The sequence below is a fragment of the Terrapene carolina genome, unplaced genomic scaffold, assembly GCF_002925995.2.
Source record: "Terrapene carolina triunguis isolate 2854851 unplaced genomic scaffold, T_m_triunguis-2.0 Scaffold105, whole genome shotgun sequence".
In the NCBI taxonomy this organism is placed as follows: Eukaryota; Metazoa; Chordata; order Testudines; family Emydidae; genus Terrapene; species Terrapene triunguis.
In genome coordinates this window covers 712,499-730,753 of record NW_020664456.1, presented here as the reverse complement: position 1 = coordinate 730,753, position 18,255 = coordinate 712,499, and the positions used below count along the sequence as shown (strand labels likewise).

At 38.3% G+C, this 18,255-nt stretch overlaps 1 protein-coding gene across 1 annotated transcript in view; it reads left to right on the top strand.

Annotated features, from left to right (window-relative positions):
• The first annotated feature begins 801 nt into the window (after positions 1–801).
• LOC113406566 (ELAV-like protein 4) overlaps positions 802–18,255 on the top strand; it is a 73,252-nt gene continuing 55,798 nt past the window's right edge. Inside the window, exon 1 of the mRNA XM_026651881.2 lies at positions 802–918. Within this exon, the coding sequence (XP_026507666.1) occupies positions 802–918 (117 nt within the window). The remainder of the gene's footprint in view (positions 919–18,255) is intronic.

Below are 18,255 nucleotides of genomic sequence, written 5' to 3'. Positions count from 1 at the left end.
TGCTAATGAAAGTTCATTGACTTGTTCTTTGTCTTATGGGGAGCAGATGATTGACAAAAGAATGCAAAATATGGGCACTTTTTGGGTTCTATACCACAGCTAAAGACTGTTCCAACAAAAATCTTTAAGATGGTTATTTGAATCTGTGCACACTGCCCACCTGGTGGTTGTAGAGTGAACTGTTACTTCACAGAATAGTTTAAACAACAGCCATGTTTGGGGCAGGCTAATCTTGCAAAGAGAGCAGTGCATATAACAGGAGTGTACTGTGTGTGAGATAAGGGGAAAATTCAGCTCACTGACTAGATGTTTTAATGTGCGAACTCTAGGGAAATAACATATTGACTATACTGTTGTGCGCAAGAAAATTGAAGAACCCTTTGCAGACAGAGGGCTTGCAAAGGATTCTTTCTGTTTCTCTGAAACCAAAATCTGTGGCAAGATGTTTGAAATCAGCAGGACGCTTAATGCTGCTTTGTTAAATAATGAGGTAATATTTTGTCACTTTTCTGGGCAGCATCTGTTTTTTTTCCACCTTTTTGAATATGTTTATGAAGGATTCCGTTTATTCTTATGAAAGTAAGAGGTAAAAAAATCATTCTTCACTTATTTTTTTTTTCCTTTCGATGCTTTTGGACAATTGGGTTGTCTTTATTTGCGGTTTCAGTCGGCTGCTGTTGCCTAGGACATTATGCCACGTAAGGCTTCTAAACTGCACAGAGTAGGTAGTTATTAACGCTGAATTGGCTTCTGGTATAGTCCATCTGGGCTCTGTATGAGAGAGCTTGCTGGCGGCTACTGATGCTAAGATACCCGCAACCTTTGGGATGTATGCATGGTGTAGAGAGGCTCAGTGATATGAGATCACTTCTTTTAAGGGAAACTGTCATTAATGAGTCAAGAAACTGCTCATTTATGGTAAGGAGGGGGGGGGGACAAACAGCCCTGTGATTTCATTTTGATATTGGATTAGGTGTTTAAGACAAGTTTCTTTTTGTGGGGATGGAGGCTTGCATAAAAATAAGGCTTTTCTCAGAGGTTTACTGGCTGATTCTGAGAGACTATATTGAGAATTTGATGCTTTACAAATGTGTCACAACTCTGATGCAGTGGTCAGCCACTTACCCTGAAAGATGAATGGTACTATTGGAAACACGATAATAAGGTTGACTTTTTCAACAATAGGATTCTGCCTTTGTCTTTAGAGAGAGGCCTCTGAGGACATTTGTGCGTTTGTTTTAGTATTCCTCTGAAAGATTTGGTGTGTGGGTTTGTTTTGGTTTTTTGTTTTTGGTTTTTTGAAAAGTGATCAGTGTACAAAGTACATGAAATTTTAGTTTTGCAAAACAGCTGATTGTTTAGGACTGCAATGTGAGATTGTTGTTTCAGAAAAATGGCTGAATCTTTTGATATGCATAACATTAATTTATAGCTAACAAAGTGTGCTGAGGTTGAAAAGGCTGAAAAAAAGATTTCTCCATCCCTTGTTCAATTTTGTTAACCCCTGAAGAGACCTTACGTAAAAATCTTCATTACAAATGAAACTTTCATATTCAGTGTATTTTGGGACCAGAACATATGATGATGTACTAGTTATACAGTATTTTGATGCTAGTGAATTCACTGTAGTATTTTAGTTTGAGTTGCATAGATTGATTTAGGAAACCTATCCTACAACCCAGTGTAATCTTTGCTAGTTTTTGCTAAGCTACAAATGTTTTTAAAACTATTGTGTGAGAAGAGAAATCCTCTGCAGCCATTTAAACTATCCATAATAGATGTTAATTGAATTCGGTGTTCACTCCGTGGTTGGAAGCGTTCATTTATTTTAAATGTTTTTTCTAATGTGTGTTTTCTGCTTCTATGATCCATTTGTATCTACATTATTTAAAAAATTAATATATTTCCTACATTATACTATTTGTTTAGGCTGTGACTGGGTTTTTTTGTGCATGTGGATGTTTTAAAGAAATTTTAAAACGTACTGAGTACCCTTTACGAGATTAACAGTTCTGAGTTAATATTTGTACTTTAAAAAAACTTTTCCCAAAATGTTAATTATATATTGGCGTGGGGAAGGTTTGTGGTGTTTCATAAAACCATTTCTTATTTTCTGCAGTGAAGAGCTAAACGAGCATATATCATGGCCCATACTAGCGTTCTCCGCAGCTTTTACCTTTCTATCTGTTCCAAAATAGAAATATTAATAATTATATTGGACATTTTTAAAAAATATTTTCTTTTTACTGTACACATCAAAGATAAAACTAACTGATTTAAATATCAATATTACATAGGTTAAAAATTGGTAGTTTTAGATTAGATAAACGTTAATCTCAGGTTAGATGTAAAAACAGGATGCCATGCCTTGTTATCTTGGCTACCATGTATAAAATCAACAAACCCCTAAAATATTTCCCTTTTGAAGAAGGGGGGAATATAAATGTTTCCTAATTAAGAGAATTTTCAAAAAAAGTTGCCGTAGTGGAAAGTTTGTGAAATATTGCTGTTTATAATTGGTGGTTTGGTGCTTTGTCTGTGGAAGCAAGCAAAGGATAAGTGAGTGTGTTTCTTACAAAGTTAAAGCATGTTGCTTATTACAGTTGAAAAATAATTTCATTTCAATGCCCAGGTTTATTTAGCACTTCCTTGTAAAGCAAGCAAGTAATGAAGTGAGATACCTGGATAATTATAAAATACTACTTTTATTCTGGTAAAATGTGCTGGTAAGTAGATATTATATTTTAGACATATAATCAAGTGCAAGTAATATCAAACCTGCCTTTAAAACTATATATACATTTGAATGTCTCTTACTGCAAAAGGAAAAAAAATTGCTTGATTATTAAAATCAATAGTACCTGAGAATAAATGCAGTTAAAATGCACATTAAAGTGCTTTTGTCATATCTTTAAGCCTAGAGGCAGATCATTAAATATGCATTTTTCCGGAAAGCAACTGTCGAGAAAGATAAGGTGGTTAAAATACTCCAGACCTCAAAGCCACGCATGCAAGAGGTAAGAGGTTGCAGTCATTGAAGCATGGCTGAGGTATGGCACCTCCATGATGGAGGTATATAAACTGTAGATATGGCCTGTAACTGTTACTGTACTTCTGGGGTAGGGAGAGATAAAATACACGTATATGTGTTGTTTTTTCAACTGGGCCTTAATTACTAGACACAAGCAGCAGTTCAGAAATCTGGTCTCTGTTGTTGTAGAGGTCACCAAATCATTAACATTGTCAATCTGGCAGTAGCTAATTTCAATAGCACCTGATGTTGCAACGCCTCCTTTAGTTTCCCTAGCCAATCCGATCCTGGCTTCAGCTGACAGATGGTCCCATAAATGGATGTAAAAAGGAGAAGCTGCAAGCCAATTTCAGTAAGGCTCTGTTCAGTTGTTCTTATCTACATCCTAGAATCGGGGGCTTCAACACACTGTGCTTTTTTTTATTATTATTCTTTTGCTGCACAAAACGTCTGCACTGTGCTTTGTGGATTTTTTTTTTTTTTTAAACAAACAAAAAAATTAAATCCCTGAAACCATAGCAAATCTTTAGAAGAGTTGAAGCTTTTCAAGACCCAATATTTGCCATTAAGAATGGTTATGGTAGGTATTAGTAGATTTAAAATCTGTTTATAGTAGTTATATATAAATAGATAGATCTATAACATAGATTTCCCCAAATCTGCATCTTTATCAGTCTGTTTTCACATGAGTTTAGTTGCTATGACTGGTTTGTTTCTACATTATGTATCTCCGTCTCTCTCTCCCCTTTTCTTTCTCTCTCTCTCCTATTTAATGCCTGCATATCCTTTAATAAAGGATGTACTTTGTCATTTTTAAGGTCATTGTGATTTCTCTCAGAATAAAGAAAGAGCTGATTTCTAACGTGAGGCTGTGTGGGGCTAACTGAAATGCTGAAAAAGAGGGGGTTGTTCTGGGTGGGGAGGTAATTAATTTCCACATTCACATGTTGGAAATACAAATGCAGAGCAGAATCCTTGGGAAAAAAGCCTCAAGACTGGTAATTTTGTTTTGGTGGACTGCGCAGCAGGTATGGTAATTTTTGAGAGTGATTTATATGAGCTTCAGTAAATGCTGCATATTGTATTTCAAAGAGTTTCCTGTCATGACCTCATAAAAAGAGGAGGAGGCTTGTATGTGTTGCAGCGCCTAGTATATGTCGATTTTGTTGCATCGTTGGGCAGCAGTACTGTAAGAAGGAATGTCAGCTTTTACATAACGTTCTTTTTGCTTTTGACACTGTGAGGGGCTGCAAGGGTCCATCTTTGTGATCACAGATGGAGTGGAATGGCTTGAAAATGGTAAGTGAATGCTGAGAGACTGTTTATAGGTTTCATACTGCTTATATGTGCCTCATGAATTTCTTTTGTTCAGGATAGCAGATTGTGAGTCATAAATAAAATTACAGGTCGTTGTTTATTTTTTAGGATCTATCTATCTATCTTTAATGTATCGGAGTGTGATGGCACTGCACGCTGATTCCATTGAACATTACATTTCAGTCAAGCAAGGATGGTCTCGGCTGACAGTCACGGTGTCATTGTACTGTATGACCATCAGCTCAGGCAGCAGCTCATGCCTTTTCATCGTCATTTGTGTTACATGAGTGTTAAATTAAATCCAGATCTAATAACTGCATGTAAAAATTAGGTATTTTGTTTGTTACGAGCTAATACTATCGTGAAACAGAATGGTGTTTTGGAGGGTTTTTTTTTTTTTTTTAAATATTGAAGGAAGTCAAAGCAATCCATTTATGTAAAAATAGTATTTCTATTTTTAGAGTATTCTTTTGGCAGGAATCAGAAATAGTCGACTCATTCCTCCTTTATGTTTTCCTTACAGATTGTGCAAAATGGCATGATCAAATACAACTATTACAGACTTTGAATTTTACAGAGCACTGCTATTCAGTGGGAGAAAAACCTTCAAAATTCAAATCACTCTTGCTAGTTTTGTTTCAATTAAACATTCCGCAGACTTTCACTTTGGATATTTATTATAACTGGGATACAAAGCTACGGTCTTTTCACATTCTTATAGGATTGTCTTTTGTCTAGCTGCTTGTTTTGATGGGTGTAAAACAAATAAGATTAGACTGAGCAGCCGAACTGAAAGCGATAGCTGGGAGGAAAAGCCAATGAAAGGTTGCCGGGGAAACGAGCATAGGGGAAGCTGAGTGGGGGAGCAGGTGGCAATCATGTGGGAATACTGCAAACAGTGTTTTTTTAAAAAAAAAAAAAGAAAAAGAAAAGGCAGGGGCTACCTCGATTATCTTTGCTGTTCTTTGTGGCAGTCACAACTTTAATTATTCTTTATAAATAGGTGTTAATTACATTTCTGGCTCCGGCTTACAGTGATTTCTAGAAATCTATTTTTAAGCATCTGTTCTTTCTTCTTTCTAAAAGAGGGTTATCTTTTTTTTTTTTTTTTCTGCTGTGAAATTGTACGTGCAAAAAAATAGTGAGGAATCCTGGGAGGCAGTATTTTAGAAAAATGTAAATTATATTGAATGAAGTTGACAGAGGTATAATAGTGAAGTCCCACAGCTGATTGCTTCTGCAAATCATTGCTTAGAATTTTCCAGCAAATGTCCCTATGAGAACAGTAGGTAGAATGAATTTACCTTAAGCAGTGATTTTGTGTTAAAGTGATATTGGTATTTTTACGTAGTCAGATGGTACTATGGCAGAATAATCAGTTCAAGGGAGTTCATCATATCCTGCAGTTTATGCGCTAAGCAGAAATTTCCTGAAATAATGAAGCTGTACTCCTCTTCTTCACTAGCCTCACCTCTACCTGCTATAACAATAACCACTTTCAATTTCAAGCTGTGTGTGTTGGCTTTAGATTTTAAAGAAAACCTATATATTTTGCTAGTTATGATCTCTCGTGATATAGGGCACACCGTAATGTGGAATAGCAGAAGTACATCTTTAAACAAGGTTGTGGGTGCCGGAAGTGTTTAAAAAGCATAGTAGACTTCTAGGTGATAGAAGGTAGCGTAAAAGGTATAAAAAAATGTGGTTGCCCAGAAAGCGTTCGTCTGTCACACATCAGGAGGCACAAGAGACGCGTACCACGGGCAAAGAACACACCCTTCTGTCTTTAAAAATTTCAGATTTTTAGTTTAGTCCTGTCTTCCATGCGTGATTACTTAGAACATTTGATTCAAATGAGAATATTCATATTAGGAAGTTTAAAAAGAATATATGAGAAATTAAATCACCCTTTTAATTTGCTCTCTTCAGTAATGCTTCTGCTGCAGTCTGTTCTGTAGAGAAGTAATTGAATGACCCTCTGAAAACTGCACAGCTTTTGCTGTAGGGGAAGAAAAATCATAAGTGTGTGTAACATATATAAAGTGTGTGGTGTGTGTGTGAGTGCATGCATATAAATATAGTATATACAAGAATATATGTATGAGAGAGATTAAAATTTTAATTCTGTACCCAAAACATTGACGATACATTCTAAAGCTGCTGAATTTGGTTATGAGAATAAATTAGAATGGCTTTGATCATACATAGCTGCATTTTTTTGAGTGTCGGCAACAGTTAATACAGTTACATTTTTGTTCAATTTGGTATTTTTATGTACGTTTCCTGGCACGTGTTTCTGCCACTGTTCTTTCTCTTTTCTTTGTCTTAAGATTATATTGATGAACGCAGCCTGCATGTAGATAGTGTCAGTCTTCTCTTCTTTCACATGAAAGATCACATAGTAGACCCTGAAGTAGGAAAATAGCTATTAAATAGTGAAATTTCATGTAAGATTGCCAGATATATAATAGTAAAACCATAGAACATAAAACCTTTTATTTTTAAACAAAAATTGGAGAATATGTAGCGATCTTTTAAACATGGTCATTTTTGTGAAATTGTAGTCTTGCTAAAAAAAAGGGATTTTACATTCAGATGTTGATGGAAGAGAAACACCAGCTACCAGTTTACAATTCTTTCTATTACTATGCACCTTACTAATCAGGTTTCCATGTTAGATACAGATATGCTCCTCCACAGTTGACTGGCTTGATAACCTCCTTTGCTTTCCTTATCTTTATTAATTTTACCATTCTGAGCTTTCTCAGATGAAGAAAACCCCAGTTGTTATTGACAAAGGAAGGTTAAAAATGAACTGCAAAGTGTTCGTTTGACAATCCCATTTGAATGGGTGTGAAATAGTCTTGACCATCTAGACTTGGTCCTGTTAAATATTTGATTCCTATTGGAGAAAATCTAGTTGTTGCAGAAATCTTGCATATTTTTAGTCTTTACTTAGGAATTTTTTAAAGGAATGTCCTCTAGGTTACATTACATTCTCAAGTCTTCCCTAGTTAGTACGCTGCTGGGAATGTTCATTAAATGAACGTTATTTTCTGCACATAATAGTCCTACCACTTGAACATTACCTTGTGGTGGACAATAGTTCCAGATTGTGTATGAAATAAGTTATTAGTACTTCCCATATTCTGATAGGGGGGTTTGTCGTGATCCTTGGTAATTTGCACTTTCAGAAAATTTCAGCAAACACCCCAGGCAAGAAATGGACAGTGATAGAGAATATTATATATATGTGTGTGGAGGTGCACAGATCTTGACAAATCCACTTGTCTGTTTCAGCAATCTGTGAATACCAGACAACTAATTTACATGCCTGGACGTGTTAAAATGTACATTTGTTTGTCTGTGGGACAGCTGACTGGATACACTCCGATGCACTGGCAAATACTGCAATGCAGTATTTTTTTCAATGTCATTGGGGTTTTTGGGGAGAAGGGGCGCAAGCAATCTTACTGTAAGCAGGTCAACGTTAAAAAGCCTGGCACCTTTGATGATGATAGGCCATACTTCATGAAATTTGCTAATCCATGTAAGAAAGGAAAGTCACTCCTCCCCTATTACTCACTCTCTTTCCAAGATAGATGGAAAGTGAGATGAGTGTGCATGTATTTATACATGCGTGTTTGCATGTGTATATTGTCACACCTTGTTTTTACAACATAGTGTAAAAAAATACCAGGGTTTTTATGAGAAAGGAAAGGGCATTCTCCAAATGTCGTACGTTTCGTTCATATGGTGCAAAGGTCCATAGTTAACATAAACCTCTGACTTCTAAACTACCTGAAAGGCTTTACTGAGGTGCATATTTTATCTTGCTAAAATATTAACCCAAAATCAGAACATTGTTTCTATTCAACAAGTACAGTATGTCTAGTCCTAGTACAATTAGTATTTACTGTGTATGTGTACCCAGCCTTTGTATCTGAGTGTTTTTAACCGTTGAAATGATGCAAAGGGAAGGTGATGGGGAAAAGGGGTATTCAAATACTTCTTGCTTTCTTTTGTTCCCTTCTTTCAAATGATCCATCTTTACTTTCTAAAATTCTGGAGTATTTTAGGTGCATGGGGCTTTTATAGGTCACTAGCTTTACAACTAGAAGAAGGAGGGGAAAAGGGGGGGAGGAAGAGTCTGTGTGTCACAGACAGTAATTGTCTAAAATTAGCCATCTAGAAAAGGAAGCAAAGGCTTGAAGGAAAGAGAATGAGGCACAAACATGTGAAACTGCACAGTGCTAGTCTGAGACATAATGAGTGATGAATCTGAACTAGTGCAGTGCGGTGATGCCCATTAATTTCTCAGAACCTTGACTTTGCAGGTTTGTTACTTACTTTGTTGTTCACACCTTTAATTATAACCAGTTTTGGATGATAGCTTAGAGCACCAGAGATGAGACCTTTTGTTTGTTGTTTACGTAATTAAGTATTCAGACAGTGTTCACAATAGCTTTGGAACATCAGTGTTAGAAATCAAGTAGTTTCAATTGGGATTATAATAAGAATACGCTTTTTAATTTTCATAACCACTTGATACCGTCTCACTGTAACATTTACAATATTTGCATATGTTCATTAAGAATTAGCTCTGTGGTACTGCTGTTAGGTTTATTTTTATTTTTCTGTAATGACAATCTGTGTTTGCCCTAGCCATTTTAGAGCTTTTATGCATATCTTTTCTTTGGGGCCCCATAAAACAAGGAAGAAGCGGAGAGGCATTCTTACCCATTGTTCTGCCCTTGATTGTGTCTTGCACGAAGACTTTCTCCCCAATGAAGAAGGTAATCTATAAGAGCCAGGAAATGCTGAGAACCAGTAAGGAATCCTTAATTAAATTGGATGAAAAGAGAGTGAGAATGTTGAAGAAATAAGGTCAGCTAAATGGGAGGGTGTGTGCTTTCTGGAAACTCTCTGCAGCTACACAGTAAAATGCAAGGCTGGCTTTGACAATATTTGGAGTGGTGATGTATCAAATGCTGTAGTACTCTTTTGTTGCTAAGGCACACACAGTTGTGTCAGATATTCTGCTGTGATTGGGGAAAAAAAATATGTCCTTGGCCTGAGAAGTACTTCTTTTTTTTTTTTTTTTTTTAGTTTTTTAAATTTTATTTTAAGTGGTTTATATTGCTAGTAAAAATTTCATAGGATGCCGCTGGCACTTTTCACTGTCTGGGGACATGCACTGGTACTAGTACTGTATCATGAAAGACTTGGTAGCAGTGTAGTGGCATTTCAGCACCCATAAATCTTGATAATAAAGGAAGTGCTATGTCATATGTTTGCTTTGGAACAGCTGTAAATGAATGTTGAAGTTCTGTGCAAGAAAGTTCTATGCAAAAAGCTTTCCTGTTCACCTAAGTGATACTGAACGTGGGCAGTGATGCTTCTGGAGGCGTTCCAATAGCAAAAGTCCTATAATTCCAGTCGTTTCACAGCATCGTGGGTGAATTTGTAGAATGATGGAAGGAGACTCAAACACCTTCCGCTAGTGTGAGCTCTCTCAGAAACAGCTGATCAGAATGTTGACCTGTCTCACCCATTGTGTAGAGACCTAGAAATTTGCTAGCAGAGCAGGTAATTGAATCATACTGTTTAACAGCCATGGGCTTTGCATGTTGGCCTATAGTATGTTGATACTCATTTAGAACAGTCTGTTTTTCTAAGCAGCCAATCAAAGACCCTAAGTGTTTTTCTAGGATGCACATGAAAAACAACAGACTGACTTGAACTTTTTAAGATGTCTTTTTCTGAAGACTTAGCAGTAGGAAATAGAGCTATAATGGTAAATTACAGCAACAAGTGATATTTAAAAGCCTCTGAAGCTGGATGGTGGATGAAGGAAGTTTGTTCTTTTTTTCCTATCGAATCTTTCTTTATTACAGTACTTTTAAGCAGCAAAAGACTACAATTCCCACAATTTATAATTTTAACTATAACTGACTCATCCTGTAATATCATGTTGTAATGCACCCAACCAGAATATAAAGTTCTGGGAATTGTAGTCTTTAATATTAATTATCTGTGTCGCCGCATTATAATACAGACAGTACAAATCCCAGAAGTCCCCATTTTTCCGGTAATGCCAAAACAAAAGTGAAATTTGTGACTGTCAGAATTATTGTCTTTATAGTAATCTTTCTCAACAGCTGATTTCCCTTGTATTTTTTTTTTTTTTTTGTGTGTGTGTGTGTGAAAAGTGACTCCTCTTCTATTTAGTATATATACATTAGGTTTATGTAAGAATCACTAAACTTTAGCCATTCTTGTTTATGGGCATTTTTGTTCAGTGGGCAGTTTGATTTTTAAACCTTCATATCTAATTTACGTTTATAAGGCTGGAAATCAACCTGGTTACAGTCGTTCTGATTTAAAACAAAAAAATGCACGGTCAAAATACTAATGAATTGCAGTACTTAGTTGTATACTAACTAGCGGCCTACTCCTGTTTCTGTTATGTTAATGTCAAAACTCCCATTGACATCTGCGATTCAGGATCAGGTCCTAAAATGTTCACAATGGTCACAGTTTAAGAAGTCCATGTTTACCAAGTTCCTATATTGTGGTGAAGTGCTAACACAGTATTATGCACTCAGAATAGGAAATAATTTCCAGTTTTCAGATACCCGAATTAATTGTTCGTAAGTGGGAAATTTTTTATTACTGTCTTTGTATTCATCTTTTGCTATTGATAATCCTTGACTTTCTACTGCTAATCAGTAACTTCCTTGCTCTTCTTTGTCCAACATAGACTGCAAGCACCTTTGGGCACCTGTCTTGTAAAGCATCATGCACGCTTATGGCACTGTAGAAATAATAATGTATAGACACAAATACTTCATAAATAAATGCAGTTTTAATACTGTTCTTAGAGGTCTTTGTTCCAAATGAAGATCCTGGCAGTAGTGTGTAGGGAAGATACATTTTAGCAGAATTCATGAATGCTAGAAACTCTTCCTAATGTGCGTGTGCCAGCTATGCTGTGGCAATATTGCTGTTAATTTCCTTACTGTAAGAACAGCTGTTCCAGGAAATGATCTCTTTGCTTGATATGGAAAGTCCTGGAAAATTCAATACAGAGTTACTGTAGTGGTTGCAGCAGTTCTTAATATGATCAGTGATGGAAACTAACTCTTTAATCTGCAGAGTAACTTATTCTTCTTTAGAATAACTGGGGCAGGACAAACTTAATATTTTCTGCAGTTTCTTATACCCAGTGAGAGATTTCCTGAGTGCACTTCAGAATTTGACATTGTGTTTGATAATTTATAGAGCACAGTTTATATTTAACTGTAAACACACTAATCCACGAAAAAAGTATATTTTTAGAATCTTTTATTGTCAGTACTTGTTATGACCTAACTACTGAAGGAAATATTCATATATATGTTAAGACATTTACTTAAAAAAGAAAAGGGGGAAAAACTGGGGTTAATTGCCATCAACCCATCTTTGCTGTATTCAAATTTATAATGGTTTATTTGTTTGTGATTATCAACATTTGAAACATCATTTGGAGCATTAATGCACAACCATTTTAGTCATGCAGGAACCAAAATTTTTCTACAATGTTTTTGCACCAGCTTAGAGGCTGGCATGATGCTGTTTACCCTCAGCAGACAGAGATGGAAAATATTTTTAAGTGATGCCGTGCCACCTACATTGCCCTAACTTGTTTTCCTTTTCCCACATGGGTGAAACACCCTGATTGCCCAAGCTTTGTAAACAACTTCAAATAGTCCATCTGGCTGAGACCAAAGGGTCATTTGAGTCTTGCTGACTGTTGCTGACATTGTTAACCAAAGGAAAGGAACCTGACTTTGTGGTTTTGAGCCTTATATGACATCAAGTTAAAAATATGTCGCTGTTAAAAAATATTTTCCATCTCCATCTGCTGGAGATAAATGGCATTGTGATGTTCAGTAGGTTGCTTCCTGATGTGATATCCTAGGCTGTTATGATACCACCTAATGGCAACAACATATTAATTTATTTATAGGCATTTATGGGGCACAAAGGTTTCTTTTGGTTGGGAGTGGATAGGCAGGTGGGCAGAACATAGGATGTATTTGATTAGATTCCCCATTGCTTCTAGATGATCAGGTGGCAGCAGTGAAAGTCTGCTCTTTTCCATATGCATCTGGCTGCACCCTTTCTCTTGGATGTGGACTTTGCCACTTGGATTAATGCTTTTGTCACCTCTAGATTGGACTTCTGACTTGTGCTTCACATACAGCTAAACCATAAATCCATTTGGAAGCTGCAGTTAGCTCGGAGACAGCAACATGTTGCAAAAGAGTATCCCACCATGAACACGAGGCTGGTGTCCTATGAACTGCACTGGTTGCCTGTTGGCTTCCACATAAGATCTTGCATGTTGCCTTTGACCTATGAATCACTAAATGCCTTGGGACCCCAGTCTCTCTAAGGCTATGCCTCTTTCTCGTAGTTGAAATCAACATAAGTGTTGGGGAAGGCCTTTTAGTGTAGAAGAAAAGACGCCTCCCCCTGCAGGTTTTGGTTTTTTGTTTTTTTGTTTCCCTGAGGCTTGCTCAACTTTGAAATTTTACTCTTCCCCATAGTTTGACTTTTTTGACTTCACGGTGTACTGCAAGCCCACCTTTTTGAGGAGATATTTGGAGAGAGCAGAGGGTGATGGGGGTGGGATTTTCTTTGGAAATTTGTGGGAGAGGAGGTTTTGATATGGCTTGTCATGTTTCACTGTCTGGTGACTGTATGTAGAATCATAGATTTTTAAGGCCAGAAGGAATCATTATGATTATTTAGCCTGAACTGTAGGGGGTAGGGAGGTATATGCCATTGTGTTGTCTCTTAATGATAGTGTAATATATCTTTAACTGATGCTAAGGTTGCTTACAGCCCAGCATAGGATTTCTTTCGTGTGTATGATTTTTAAATGTAAATAAATAAAATATTCTTCTCCTTGAAGTGTTTCACAGTCCAGTGGCTTGAAATGCTTCTCATTTAGTGTATACTATAAATATTTATTCTATAATATAGATTGTGAGAATGAACTTAGATGTAGGGGATATATGTAATGGTAGGGGATTTCTAGCTTTTTTGCCACCAGATAGTCCTCAGATATTCAGCTTTTGATTATCAGTATGTGACCCTTTGCTTTGTAATAGCTTCAATATTTATTTACAGGATTCAAAATTTAAAAATTTGGGCACCCTGTGTGCGCTACAGAAGCAGGAATCATTCTCCATAAAAATATATCATCAGTTTCACAAGCAACATCAGCATGACACGAGATCCTTGCAATATGGATGAGTTATAAATGGAAGTTAAAAGCAAGTATATTCCTACTCTAGAACTAATCCAATAGGTTTAGATTCCTTAATATTGAACAAATAAGAGTACTGCCAATTCAGAACACGCTAACTTTCCTGATGGAAGAGATGTGACTTGCATTGCATCAGATCATGTCTTATTTTGCGCACCTCTTAGACCTGAAAGCAGTAGTTGTTGTTGCAAGAGGGAAAAAAGTTCACACATCTACTAAGGTTCTCTAGATGTAGTTACTGCTATGTTTTCATTAAGGCTCTGTTGAAAGTAAAGTTTAGACTATGTTGGACAGAACTGGTGCAGTGCATGTGTAGATACGCCATCAATTTCTGCATAACGTAGGCCTTCATGTAAATGAAACACATAAGGGTAACATTTTCAAAAATGCCTATGTGACTTAGAAGCCCATGTCCCACTGAAATAGAATTAGGCTCCTAAATCACAAAAGAGCCATTGAAAATTTCACCTTTTGTTTGTACACCTTGGTATTAATTCCAGCAGCAGGGGTTCTTAATAAGATGATGTTCATGGACCTAGCAGGTTCCTGGGACCTGTTTCCACAGCTCAGGGATTAGAGCATTGGTTTAGTAAACGGAGGATTGCACATTCAAATCTCACTGGTGCTTAGGTAGCAGTTTCTACCTGGCCTTTTTAATACTTAGTCCTGCTGTGAGTGCAGGGGACTGAACTAGATGACCTCTCGAGGTTCCTTCCAGTCCTACGATTCTCTTCTGAGCCCTGTGTTCTTTATTGGCCTCCGGCTACTATGTATCTCTCCAAACTTTTAAAACCCAAACTATATAGCTATATAATATGGGGTTCTCTGTCTAAACTTGTGGGTTGGGAAAGAGTTTAGAGTAGATGATTCTTAAAAGGAAAAAAGCGATTAAAAACTTGGGGCCACAGTGGTGCTATGTCAGTCTTTGCCAGCTGGGGACCTGGCCCATTATACTTGTGCAACATGCACGCACACACAAAACAAATATGAAAAGTTGGTAACTTAATTAAAAACTAACAGGAAACTGAACTAATGGGTAGAGATTAAGAATCAAATGCATAACAGCTTAGTATCAAAAAACTAAAAGAAAACAAAAAAGGATGAAATAGTCCTGCTTCTTTGCCTGTGCTTTTGTATATATTTAGTTTGTAAGCACTTCAGGGTAGAGACCTGTCTTATGTCTCTGTCTCTAGCACAGGGGTAGGCAAACGTTTTGGCCCGAGGGCCACATCTGGGTATGGAAATTGTATGTCGGGCCATGAATGCTCATGAAATTGGGGGTTGGGGTGAGGGAGTGGGTGAAGGCTCCGTCTAGGGGTGAGGGCTCTGGAGTGGGGCCAGAAATGAGGAGTTCAGGATGCCGGATGGGGCAGGGGGTTGGGGTCCTGGTGGGGGGCGCAGGCTCCGGCTGGGGGGTGGGGGCTCTGGGGTGCAGGAGGGTGCTTTGGATTAGTACCAAGGGATTCGGAGGGCGGGACAGGCATCAGGGATGGGGCAGGGGGTTGGGGCGTGGGAGGGGGTCGAGGTGCAGGCTCCGGGGGCGCTTACCTCAAGGAGCTCCCGGGAGCAGCGGCATGTCCCTCCTCCGGCTCCTACACGGAGGTGTGAGCAGGCGGCTCTGCACGCTGCCCTGTCCGCAGGCGCTGTCCCTGCACTCCCCTTGGCTGCAGTCGCCGACCAATGGGAGCTGCGAGGGCAGCGCTTGGGGCACGGGCAGCATGCGGAGCCCCTGGCTAGCCCTCCACATAGGACCTGGAGTGGGGACATGATGCTGCTTCCGGGAGCTACGTGGCGCCACGGCATGCACAGAGCGGGGCAAGCCCCCGGTCCTCCGCTAGAGCGGGGCAAGCCCCCCGCTCCTCGGCAGGAGCTCAAGGGCCGGATTAAAATATCTGAAGGGCCGGATGCAGCTCCCGGGCCGTAGTTTGCCCATCCCTGCTTTAGCACAATCTTGTATTTATTTGTCTAGCTAGGTAAACTGTTATGTCTGCCTAAGTTCATGTCTAGCGCAGCCATTATTGTGGTGTGTTTTGTACCTGAGGTTACCACCTTGCTAGCAAGCACAGAGTGGAAATACACTGCTGGTTAATGTAGCCTTTTAAGAGTTCATGGATAGATCAAAAGGAATAGTATAGTCAATAGGAGACCTCTTTTCCCTTTGTAGCATTCACTGCCTAACACAGGTATAATCTTTTGGGGAAGAGGGGGGGAAATCCCAGGATACAGTGTGGCTTGGAGCACCTGATCAAGGAAAAATTGGCTTGCTGGTTATGAGACTTTTTTTTTTTTTTTCTTCAGAGCTCTCTTGTCCTTCAGATGCAACTTGAAAGAACAAGTAGTATATTAAACACAAAAAAACGGAGGGAAATGAGGTGCAATATGGTATGATCAAAAAGCTGATAAAACTCTTAGGTAGAGCGTAACCTGACTTCAGCATGCAAGCTTAGCAAAATGAAAGAAAGGGTAATTGAAGAAGAATGAGGTTTGCTTTAGGGGCAGTGGAGCCCGACCTTGGATTCCTTTGTTCTAATTGATAGAATGTAGGGAACTTTTAGTGTGTGTAGCCCCATGACCTTCTGGGAGAACTAAGTGGTTAGATTCTAGGGCAGAGTAGCCAATGTTACAAGTGTCCTGACACAGAACCAGGTCAGCTTTGTTATGGTCTGTGGCATTTTGTTATGATCAGAGTAGAGGATTTAAACCTGAGTTATTGTGTCACCGTTATCGCAGTCTGGGTGGCTCCTTTTTTGCCATGCTGTGTACTTAGCTGTGGCATCTCTTCTAAACCTCAATTCCAGTAAATTCAGGGCTGTATTCTCCATCTCTGACCTTAGTGGCATAAAAGATGGAAGGCAAATTTCAGTGAAACCAGTCCAAATAGAAAAGGTAATTCAGACTCTGCTTTCCACCAAGGAAGTAGATTGCCTTGGTGAAAAGAGTGACTAACTATGGTTAAAATGCAGGTAGGACACCCATTATAACTCCTCAGCCATTCCTTCCTGTATAATGTACAAAACCTCAGAAAGTTGTTTCATGCTCGAGTCCAAACTTGACATTTGCAAAGTACTAAAAATAGAACCACATAGAATTGGGACTTACTCTTTGTGGCCTCATCAAGAAGTGAAGAAGTTGCAAATGGGTATTAATATCCTGCATAATGGAGGCACGTAAGGACAAGAAAAGAGATTCTGCGAGGTTTAAATGGCACACAACAACAGAAGTCACATCCTGCTTTGGAAGAAAACAAAGGCTTCATTCTCAGACATAGGCAAGGCTGTAATTTAACAGTAGGTTCCTGCATGTCTTCAGAAATCGCTGCAGACATGACAGAGCACATGTAGCACGTGGTTGGAAAGCTAGGCTAGTGGTTTTACCCCATCTCTGGCAGTTGGGCTGCTGATAGCACTTGGGGTTCTGACTTGTGTGGAATTGTATAGCAGGTGCAGGGTCTTGTACTTCTTGGCCATCCCCAAAATCTCTGTGGAGAGAGGTAGAAGCCATATGGAATGTGTGATGTACCTATTTAGTCTCTTCTACATAGTGGAAGGACATGTATCCTATCCTTTGAGAATGGCTTCTTTGACTAGTTTATCTGTTGTGCAATATGTTGACTAATGACAAGGTAGTTATGAGAGTCTTAGACTTTCCATCCTATTCAAACAGGCAGAGTATCTGTAGAGGCCAGTATCCTTTGGGAACGAGACGCAATGAAATGTATAGTAGGAACAAATGTTGAAGATAAAGAGCCAGATTTGGCCCATTGTTGGGGGGGGGGTTTTTTTTTTTTTTTCTTTTTTTGGCCCATTGGTTCCATTGTTGGAAAAGAGCTTGGAGGAAAGATGCTCTTGTGATTAAGACACTGGACTGGAACTAGGGAGATCTGGATTCAAATCCTACCTCTGACACAGACTCTCTCTATGACCTTGGACAGGTCATTTAATAATTCCTTTCTGCTTTGGTTTCCCCTTCTGCAAAATGGGGCGGGGGGAAGATAATATACTTTTTATTTCACTCCCACACTACTAATAGTATGTTCAGGGCAGGATAGTCTCTCTCTGTTTGTACAGTGCCTGGTATGAGAACACTCTGATCTCAGATCCTCAGGTACTACTGTAATATAAATAGTATTACTAATAATTTTTATTTTCTTTGCACTGGTAGGTGCATCACAGATGATGGGAATGTAAAAATAAACAAAAAACCCCTCGACACCTCTGTGTATCATTTTAATGTTACAAACATTTTTGTCCTAAACAAGTTTAGCCATTTAGAAAGAAGAAAACTATTTTATTAAAATGAAGCTTTTCCTTTTAAAATTAATGAATTTGACTTTTTGTCAGTTAGCGTGATTTTCGTGCGCAGTAAAATTATGGCACCCAGTAATCGTGAACTCACTGAAAATATTCGAACACTGTTTTAAAACTACTGCACTGTACTCTGAAAACAAAATTTTATAATGAAACTAAGGTTTTGTCATGTGAAATAAAATGGCGGTAACAAGAACTTCCAATTTAATGCATTTTATTTTCCTGGCTAATCCTTTCCTATACATGAGTGTGTAAATATTAAATATATCTTTTACAGGAAG